The sequence below is a fragment of the Rhincodon typus genome, chromosome 44, assembly GCF_021869965.1.
Source record: "Rhincodon typus isolate 14 chromosome 44, sRhiTyp1.1, whole genome shotgun sequence".
NCBI lineage: Eukaryota > Metazoa > Chordata > Chondrichthyes > Orectolobiformes > Rhincodontidae > Rhincodon > Rhincodon typus.
The window spans coordinates 1356374-1366868 of record NC_063375.1 but is presented as its reverse complement, the minus strand read 5'-3'; the positions used below and the strand labels follow the sequence as shown (position 1 = coordinate 1366868).

Below are 10495 nucleotides of genomic sequence, written 5' to 3'. Positions count from 1 at the left end.
TGATGGGGGGGACAGTGTAGAGGGAGCTTTACTCTGTATCTAACCCCGTGCTGTCCCTGTCCCTGGGAGTGTTTGATGGGGGGACAGTGTAGAGGGAGCTTTACTGTATCTAACCCCCTGTCCCTGGGAGTGTTTGATGGGGGGCACAGTGTAGAGGGATCTTTACCCTGTATCTAACCCCCTGTCCCTGGGAGTGTTTGATGGGGGTAGGGGGGGGAGCAGTGTAGAGGAAGCTTCACCCTGTATCTAACCCCGTGCCTGGTGCTGTTGTGTGTAGGACCTGCTGATGGAGCACGGCCTCCTGAGGAAGGAGGACCGCCGACGAGAACCGGGGTGGCTCCGCCGAGCCAAGAGGTGTCGCGACGAAAGGAGCGAGCGCCGGCGCAAAGTGCTTCGGCTAGGGGATGGCGACGAGGCAGTCTCATCGGATGATGACGCGCCCAGCGCCTGCCCTGAGCGACATGGCGCGCGGGACGGCCAGGTCGGTGCGAGGACAGAGAGAGAGAGAGAAATGTAGATGTAACTCCCTCCCCGCTCTCTGTTTCCCCCCGACCCACCCCACCACCTCAAACAGGCAACAGCGTGAAACTTTGTTAAAAATCCCCACCGCTCTGCTCCCCGAACCCCAAGAGCCGCAGATGCTGGAGTCAGAGATAACGCAGCGTCGGAGGCTGGAGGAACGTAGCAGGGGCCAGGCAGTGCCAGAGGAGCAGGAAAAAAAAATCGACTTTTTTTTATTCCCCCAAAGAAGGGTCCCGACCCGAAATGTCGACATTTCCCGCTCCTCTGGCGCTGCCTGGCCCCTGCTGCATTCCTCCAGCCTCCCCGCGCTCCCAGCCTCGTGCCCGCTTCTGCGTTTCAGAGTCCTCCAGGGTCAGTGTGAGGTGCTTTGGGGTTAACGGAGAGTCTACAGTCAGCGACAGGACACCCCTGAGCAGCAGGAGGGGCATCGGGCTCCGAGTCCGTAGCTCCCGGAAAAGCGGCCCCGCGAGTCAGTAAGGAAGGCACGTTCGGGAAATCGAGCGCGAGCGTCAGGACGTCACCTCGCGGCTTTGTGAGACTTTGCTTCGGCCGCGTTATCGCGTCCGTTTCTGGTCACCACGTTACAGGAAGGAGGTGGGCGGCTCAGAGAGGGTGCGCAAGAGGTTTACCGGGACGCTGCACAGATTAGAGGGTCCGAGCTGTAAAGGAGAGGCCTGTTTTCTCTGAGGGGAGACCGGATAGAAGTCTATAAAGTTACGGCAGGCATAGATAGGGTTGACGGTCAGAATCTTTTACCCCCCTAAGAATTGAAATATCTAAAATGAGGGGGCATGCAAGAGAGGGGTAGGAGACTGGAACACGCTGCCTGGGGATTATGGTGGGGGCAGATACAATAGGGACGTTTAAGGGGCTTTTAGATAAGCCAGGAATGGAGGGATAGGGAACAAGGGCAGGCAGGAGGGATGGGTTTAATTGGGCATCATGTTCGGCACAAGATCGTGGGCCAAAGGGCCCCTTCCTGTGCTGTGCTTTTCTGTGTTATAGCACAGAAGAGACCCTTCGGCTCATTGAGCCAGTCCTGACGATTACATTACTCTCGATCCACACCAGTTGCACTTTCCCACACTCGTCCATGTACTGTTTTTAAAAGTTGTGAGGTTTCCTGCCTCCAAAAATTGGAGGTCCAGTGGACAGTGAAGAAAGTTACCTCAGAGTACAACGGGACCTCGAGCAGATGGAGTTTAATTTAGATAAACGTGAGGTGCCGCTTTGGGAAAGGCACATCAGGGCAGGACTTATACATCTTATCGGTAAGGTCCTGGGGAGTGTCGCTGAACAAAGAGACCGTGGGGAACAGGTACATAGTTCCTTGAAAGTGGAGTCGCAGGTAGACAGGGTGGTGAAGGAGGCGTTTGGTACGTTTGCCTTTATTGGTCAGTGCGTTGAGTATAGGAGTCGGGAGGGTCATGTTGCGGCTGTATAGGTGAGACCACTTTTGGCATACTGTGTTCAATTCTGGTCTCCCTCCTATAGGAAGGATGGTGTCAAAATTGAAAGGATGTTGGAGGGTTTGAGCTATAGGGAGAGGCTGGGGCTATTTTCCCTGGAGCATCGGAGGCTGAGGGGTGACCTTATTAGATGTTTATAAAATCATGAGGGGCATAGATAAGGTAAATAGTCAAGGTCTTATTCCCCAGGGTAGGGGAGTTCTAAACTAGAGGAGCATAGGTTTACGGTGAGAGAGGAAAGGGACCTGAGGGGCAACTTTTTCACGCAGAGGGTGGTGCTTGTATGGAACGCGCTGCCAGAGGAAGTGGTGGGGGCTGGTACAATGACAGCATTTAAAAGGCATCTGGATGGGGACGTGGATAGGAAAGCTTTAGAGGGATAGGGGCCAAATGGGACCAGATTAATTTAGGGTATCTGGTCAGCACGGACGAGTTGAACTGAAGGTTCTGTTTCGGTGCTGTAGATCTCCATAACCTGTCCTGCCACCTTCAGGGATCTGTGGACAAATATCCCGTGATCCCTCGTTTTCTCTCCGAGCTTCCCAGTGCCCTGCCATTCATCGAGTCCTCCCTTATCTTGTTCCTTCTGCCAAAGTGCATCACCTCGCATTTAGCAGGATTAAACTCTATCTACCACTGCTGTGCCCATTTGACCCAATCCGTTTCTACCTTCCGGACAAACGATATACATATAAAAACAGGTAAACTGCAAGATGGTTCTTGTCTACATCTCCTTTCTCTGCTATCCGCGTTTGGAAAGGGGGTATTCTCTGCGTTTTTATTACTCTGGAGTTCTGCGCGGTGGCACTGCCTCTAGGCTAAGGGAGGTTGTTTGAGGAGGACAATAAATGGGCCTATGTCGACGCAGGAGCAGGCTATCCTGCACCTGGGCTTGCTGCACCCTTCAGTCAGATCGCAGCTGATCATCCAACTCAGGTCTCCTCCCCCCACCCCCCAACCCGCTTTCTGCCTTCAGAATTATATCCGACTCCTTCTGGAAAACATTCAGTGTTTCAGCCCTGACCACTTTCTGCGGCAGAGAAGCCCCCTGGTTCTGGAGTCATGGGGAACATTCTGTGTTCCCCCGCCCACCGCCACCACCACCCCGTTTAGTCCTGTTTTATAGGCTTCTATCAGATTCCCCCTTTCTCGTTCTTCTAAAAACTCCAGCGAATGTAGTCCCTGACTGTTTCGGCCTCTCTGCTCACATCAGTCCCGGGAAGCATCTTTCTCTGTAACCAGAACTGTCCTTCCTCCGATACGGAGATCCCGAAACAATCCTCCAATGTCTCGCCCCTGTACAGTCAAAGCAAGACTCCAACCCTGCTCTCGATTTGAGTCTAACATGCCGTTTGCCTTGCTCACCATCAGCAATTGGCGGGGCTGAATGGCCTCCTGTTCCTGTGGAACAGGCTCGAGAAGGGGGGGGGGTGCTGAATGGCCTCCTGTTCTTGTTTTTGGAGGGGAGGGGGTTGCTCAGTGTTCTGATCCTGTGCCCCCACTCTCCGCAGGCTGTGAAAGATGATGTGAAGGATCTGAGAGCGGCCTACAGCTCCTCGCGGGGCCTGGGCGCTCACCAGCTCCCGCTCCTCAAGCTGCTGATGTGTCGAGGGCTGTACCCACAACTGGCGGTGTCCGATGAGTTCAACAGCTCCCGGAAGGACTCGGAGCAGGTGAGGAGGTCCCCGAGGCGGGAGGATATCACTGATCAGCTGAAGCAGAGAGGTAGGGAGAACGGGGCACCTCAATCCCCACCCATTCCCCTCCCTCTGGCCTGCTTGCCAGCAAGTGGCCAAGGCTTCTGTCAGGACTGGCACTCCTCCCCCATGTCCACATCCCTCATCCCCCGTCCCCCATCCCCCATGTCCACGTCCTCGTCCCCTCCCCTCCCCATCCCCTCTTTTTGCCCCCTTTCTCCTTCTCCTTCTCCCCCCTTCACTCCTGCTGTCCTCTTTCTCCACCCCCCTTCTCTCTCACCGTCACCTCTCTGCACTGATCCTCCAACACTGCGTCCTCCCTCAGTACTGCCCCTCTGTCACACTCACCCCCTTGAGCGTGCTGGCGCTGTCGGAGGGTCAGTGCTAAGGGAGCGGGCGCTGTCTCTACAAAGCTTGGTTTCTGCCTCTTCAGCAGCACTTTCTCTCCAGCTCTCACTCTCCCCCTGTCCCCTCATCTCTTCTTCTCTCTGTTTGCCTCGTTCAGTCCGTGCTGTTTCCCGGTCTCTTCACTGCTCTGTGCCTCATGCATTCCTTCGGTCTCATTCCTGCTGATCTCCTCTCTCAGATCTTCCACACAAAACATTTGCAAGGGGTTGTTCTGCACCCGACCAGTGTTTACAGCAACAAGCCCTCCCTACTTCACCCCGAAGAGGAGAAATGCAAAGGACAAGACCAGGGTAAGAACCAAACTGGCCACTGCACGCACCAGCCGTTAAGAGCAAAACACTGATATTCGCAGGGTCGTTGCTAATGACTGGTGTCCCATCAGACACTTCCAGCACAGGGGCAGGGACAGCACGGGGTTAGATACAGAGTAAAGCTCCCTCTACACTGTCCCCCCCATCAAACACTCCCAGGGACAGGGACAGCATGGGGTTGGATACAGAGTAAAGTTCCCTCTACACCCATCAAACACTGTCAGGACATGGGCTTAGATACAGAGTAAAGCTCCCTCAAACGCGCCCAGGACAGAGACAGCACAGGGTTAGATACAGAGTCATGCAGCACGGAAACAGACCCTTCGGCCCAGCCAGTCCGTGCCGACCCTAATCCCAAACTAAACAAGTCCCACACCAGCCTGCTCCTGGCCCTTTCCCTATCCATGTACTTATCCAAATGGCTTTCCTCTGGAAGTTAATTCCGCACATGAAACTCTCTTTGTAAAAAAAAAAATTGCTCCTCGTGTCCTTTTTAAATCTTTCTCCTCTCCCCTTAAAAGGTAAGGCCCCTAGACTTGAATTCCTCCACTCTAGGAAAAAGACCCTTGATATTCACCCAATCCATGCCTCTCATGATTTTATAAATCTCTATAAGGTCACCCCTCAGCCTCCAATGCTCCAGGGAAAAAAATCCCAGCCTCTCCTTATAACTCAAACATTCCAGTCCCAAAGTAAAGCTCTCTCTACACTGTCCCCCTCATCAAACACACCCAGGACAGGGACAGCACAGGGGTTAGATACGAAGTAAAGCTCTCTCTACACCATCCCCCATCAAACGCTCCCAGGTCAGGGACAGCACAGGGTTAAACAGGGAGTAACGCTCTCTCTACACCATCCCCCATCAAACACTTACAGGACAGATGGTCAGATACAGAGTAAAGCTCCCTCTGCACTGTCCCCTCCATCAATACCACCAGGACAGGGGCGGTGCAGGGTTACGTAGAGAGTAAAGCTCCCTCTACGCTGGTCCCCCATAAAACTTGCCCTGAACCAAATTTTGCCAGGCATGACCAAACACAGGACGTCATCAATAGATCCCCTCACCGCGTGTGGGACTGTGCCATGCAGCTTTGAGCTGCGTCCGTTCACTGAGGGTGCCTGCTTGCAGGTTCTGCGACGTGGGGGAGGGGGGGGGAAAAAAGGGAAAAGAGAGAGAGATCGCGAAACCTCGTGGGCCGTTACTGACGCCGCCCCTTCTGCCTCCCGGCCCAACGCAGGTTCGGAGGGCAACCGGTGCCCCCAGCACCAGCTGCTCGCCTATGTGTCGCTGCTGAAGACCAACAAGCCGTACCTGCTGAACTGCATCTGTGTGCCCGCGCTTCAGGTGAGTGAGTGCGGGCGTTCAGAGCCTCCCCAGTAGAGCAGCCGCGAAAGTCCTCATCCTGAAACTGAGGAAGCCTCACAGTCGGGAGATGGGCACGGGGTTTCAAGGCTTTCTGTCTTGCGTTCGTCACAACCAAAACAGGAAAACCCGTCTACACTGCATGAGGTACTGGTAAGTGGGGATGTTTGCCTGCGGAATGCACCAGTTGATGACGAGCAGCAGTTGACTGCCAAGCCCTGTTTGAATTTCAGCGGGGAGCCAGCTCATTGGGTGGGGGAGGAATGGGGACTCGTTTCAATCCTGGAATCTAACCTCATGTTCTTGCATCCCTCCTCTAAGACTCTGCTGCTCCTTGGCCGATCCCTGGATACCAACGCGGACTGCTCGCGGGTGGTGGTCGATGGTTGGCTGGAATTGGTCCTGTCCCGGCCCACGGAGGGTACGGGGCTGATGACGGCCATCCGGAGGCTGCGCGAGGCCTGGGAGCAGGCCCTGACTGACTGCCTGGAACGTCAAGGTGAGACGGACGGAGAGGGAGGCGCTGGTGAGCTGGCCCCTGGGAGAGCCAACAGCAGACTGCGGCGGGAGCTCCTGGACTTTCTGGAAGCTGAGGTGAGGGGAGGCTGTGTCAGAACTGACAGAGAGAGAGACCCTGCCACTGGCATGTGGAATCTGCTCATCCTCTGCCTAGGCACGTTATGATTTTTCTTCCCATGGGTCAAGGGGAAACAATCCTTTTCTTCGACATATCCACAGTTGAGAATTTCTGAATCTGGTTCCTTCACCGTCGACAGCCGGGACCCAAGCAAAGCTCTTTGACATACCTAATCCCTCCAGCACTAGACACTTCCTGGCGCTCAGATAAAGACCCATCGTTTCATATCTCTCAACGGTTGCATTAGTGTATGGGTCTTAAAGATTAGTCAAGACAAACCTTTTCACAGAAGCTGTTACAGTCAGCTTCTATGTTGTCTCCCTGTGGCTCTCAGTCCTCAGGCTTGCTGCTTTTTCTGGTAACTGTATGTCTCCGCTGTGTGGATGGAGTACCATCCGTAGTTTCTTTTGTAAGCCATGGCTAAGACACCTTTCAGTGATATTCTGTGCACCAAACAGGAACGAATGATGATTGTAATCTTTATGAAGCAGTGCTTAAAGACTGTCAACTCCGTTAAGAAGGCTTCCAAATCGATGTTTATCACTTCATGCCCGAACAAATTCTCTTTATTTACAGCCCTGAACCTAACTACTTCACTTGTCATCTTAGTGAAGACTTCCATCATGTTATGGTCACTCTTCCCCAAAGGATCTGTCCCCACCGGTACTGTACCCCAGTGTTATACAGCGACAGACCTGTCCCCCACCAGTACCATGGTCCAGTGTCGCTGGGAGCATCTATGTAACATGGCTGTGTGCGTTCCCTCCTTTCTAGATGCCGTACACCCTGCGCCGTCTCACGGCTCTGGAGAAGCAGAACCTGTATGTGGGCCCCCAGGTGGTGATGGAAATGCCAGCACTCTCAGGTCTGTCTGCTGGGCTTGCGGAGTGTCGAGCCGACCCAACGAAAGGGGGCCTCAAGGTCACAGACTACTTCACATATAACTGTCTCACGGTGAGTCCTGGGGAGGGGAGTGGGGGTGGGAACATGACTCCCATTGCTCGGTGAGCTTCCATCAGTCGTGGGAGAGTTTGACCATGTCTGGGGAGAATGGGATCTTATAGTCTGTGGGCTGATGTGGGTGGGCAAGACAGGGAGCGGGCGCTGTCGGAGGGTCGGCGCCCAGGGAGCGGGCGCTGTGAAGCCCTGGACAGGAATTCTCTCTGGCTTTTATCCCATCAATGACGTCAGCATAAACAAAGGTCACCCCTGATGTTTAGCGGGAGCTTGCTGTGCGATAACGGGCTCCTGCGAGGTCTCTGGCATGACCAATAGGGAGGGGCTGAAATCTCCACAGGGAGCATTGCGTCAGTAACCTCTTCCCCCCACCGTCTCTCCATCTTCCCCTACAGGACAGTCAGGACCTTTACAGTAACTGCCTCCGGACTTTTTGGTCCTGTCCAATCTGTGACCTCTACATGCCCTTTACCCCGCTGGAGCGCATGGAGCACGAGATGACCTGCGGAGCACAGGAACGCCGGGAATCTGGTAAGACGATCGAGATGTCTTTTGCATCCCGGCGTTGCTTTCACACTCTCTCACTCTCTCTCCCCACCCCGCCCAAGACCGCTGACCATTAATCCAACCGGTGTTGACCCAATAGGCTTGCCACCCGACTTCGTCGAACCGGCCCCTCCAGTGCCCTCCGCCCTCCAGGTCTCCTACCGCTGCAGCGTCTGCGAGCAGGACTTCCTCTTCACCCCCACGCAGGTCCTGAGGCACAAGAGGCAGCACGCCAGCGACGCGCACGTCCAAAAGGAGGGCACGTAGCGCCGGCTCGGGGAGGGTCCCGCGAGGCATCCAGCCGGGGAAACGAAAATCCAAGACTTCCCACCGAAGCTTGTTCACAGTCAGGACATTCCAGCAAGAATGCCACATTTTGGGGAGAGGGGGAGCTGTATTCTGTGAAGGCACTGGGCTCCGTTTTGTTCTTGTTTTGAAAAGGAAAGGCGGGCAAGGGAGCGTTCCTTGCCACTCGACGAACACGGAAGTGTCTCTGTGCCAGTGGCCCCCTGGTGGCGGACAGCTGTAACTGCAGCGTGACTGTTTACATAGGATTCTCCTGCAAGGGGGGATAAACCTTTGAAGTTTAAACAAAAATATATATAATCAAGGGCGATCATCACATCCGGTTTTATTTAAATCTATACACACCTTTTGCAAGTTGTAGGTCAGGAGACACGTCCAGAGAAAAGGAGGGGGAGGGGGGGAAGATAGAGTCTGAGTTTGGTTCGTGCAGCCCTCGGGGGTGGAAAGGAAAGACGACAAAGTCATTGAGTCGGAGGATAGTTGGGAGGAGGGGGAGAGAACAAGGGTTCAAGTGAACGTAACCGCCTCCCTCTCTCTCTTTCTGTCTCTCTTCCTCCCGACAAGTCGGGCTCCTCGTGACTCTCATTCAGTGCTCTTTCCCTGGGTGAAGCGAGGGGGGGCACCTACCCCCACCGCACCCCTCCCTCCCCGATGCCGCAGGTTGGGGGGTGAGAAATCGAGCTGTCCCTGAACTAGATGGGGGATAGGAGAGCCCACAGAACTACACTAGGAAGCCTGTCCTGTTTGGTGGTGTGGAGGGGGGAGCACCGCGTGTGCGCCACGCCCCCAGTCTCTGCAACAGGTTCTCTGAACATGAATGGGGCTTTTTACTCAGAGGGTTATTTACAGGGGATCCGCTCTCAGTCCTAGCCGCAGCGGAGATGGGATGGGGGTGGGACTTATCCTGAAGCTCCAATGCTTCTCCCGACACAGCTCGGACTGGAGGTGGACAGCGTCTGTGATGGAGAGGAGGGAGGGAGTCACTCTCCCGAGCGACAGCAGGCCCGTACCGAGCACTGGAGGTTCTGACAGCCGCTGGCCGTGGTGGCGTGAGGACCTGTCGGACACAGCGAGATAGAGAGAGGGAGAGAGAGTTAGAGACACTGAACTGAGAGCGCGCAACATCCAGCCCCAAACACCAACTTCCCTACCGCCCCAGGGGAGCACTGCGCTGTCGGAGGCGGAGGGAGTAGGCCGCTGTCGGAGGCGGGGGGAGCGGGCCGCTGTCAGAGGCGGGGGGAGCGGGGGGCTGTCGGAGGGCCGGCGCCAAGGGAGCGGGCGCTGGGCACAGTGTGGGTGCCACCGTTGCTGTGTACAAGTTGAGGCAGAGGGTGGGGGTGTGAATGCAGGTTAAGGCAGAGCTGACGGTGAGGGACAGCGTGTGCGCATGGGGATAGAGGGCACAGCGCCCTTACCGCTAATGTTATCACAGTAAAAGAAATATTCGTCCCTCAGGGCGGGACAGACAGACACCAGCTCCTGCAGCCCAGGCCCTGTAATCAACAGGCAGCCCGACAGGTCAAGGTGTTCCAGGAATGGGAGGCCCCCGTGGAGAGTCAGTGCCCTGCAACAGCATGGAAACATCGACAATATCAACATCCCCTCACTCTGCCTCACAGCAACACAACCACAGGGACTCCCCCGTTCTCCCTCCTCGGGAGTGAGACCCCATTCTCCCCCCCACCAACGACTCTCCTCAGTGGAGGGAGTCCCCCATTCTCCCCTCTCTCTCCCCCTGGGGGAGCGACTCCTCCACACTCCCCATTCCCTCTCTCACCCCGCGGGGGCGACTCCAGTATTCTCCCCCTGTTCTCTCCCCATGGGAGCGACTATCCCCGTTCTCCACACTCACTGCCAGAGACAGGTAGCCACATTCCATTTCTTCATCAAGCCTGTTACCGAGGATCAACCACTCAGCCCCTCTCCACTGCCGGCCCATTCTATACAATCGTGGCTGAGCCAACTGTGGACTCAACTCCACTTCCCCCATAACCCTCCACTCCATCCTCAATCAACAAATCTGACTTGGCCTTCAATTTATGCACTGACCCTGCTCGTAGGGGTGTGGTGGGGAGAATCCCACCTTCCCACTAGTCCTGGTGTGGATGTGACAGTGGGGTTGGGTTGCGGAGAGGAATGTGAGGCAGGGGGACAAGAAGGTGAGGGACAACAAAGGAGAGTGAGACATGGATTGACAGGGAAATGGAGTGATGAAAGGAGTGCTATCTAAGTGAGGGAGGGCGATGTGACACAGAGGGAGAGATGGAGGGAGGGCGATG

General features: G+C 55.3%; 2 protein-coding genes across 2 annotated transcripts in view; one reads left to right on the top strand and one right to left on the bottom strand.

The window, feature by feature from the left end:
• The first annotated feature begins 281 nt into the window (after window positions 1–281).
• On the top strand, window positions 282–8532 carry LOC125487722 (probable ATP-dependent RNA helicase DHX34). Its single transcript, XM_048619871.1, has 8 exons — window positions 282–481; window positions 3503–3664; window positions 4275–4386; window positions 5646–5752; window positions 6092–6364; window positions 7182–7361; window positions 7760–7895; window positions 8011–8532. Exons 1-8 carry the CDS (start codon window positions 287–289, stop codon window positions 8175–8177), a joined length of 1332 nt encoding a protein of 443 aa, XP_048475828.1. The 5' UTR covers window positions 282–286; the 3' UTR covers window positions 8178–8532.
• The window catches only part of fbxl5 (F-box and leucine-rich repeat protein 5), a 13471-nt gene continuing 11500 nt past the window's right edge, over window positions 8525–10495 (bottom strand). Inside the window, exons 10-11 of the mRNA XM_048619941.1 lie at window positions 9632–9780; window positions 8525–9273 (exon numbers count right to left, since the gene is read on the bottom strand). Of these exons, the coding sequence (XP_048475898.1) occupies window positions 9197–9273; window positions 9632–9780 (226 nt within the window). The 3' untranslated portion in view covers window positions 8525–9196. The remainder of the gene's footprint in view (window positions 9274–9631; window positions 9781–10495) is intronic.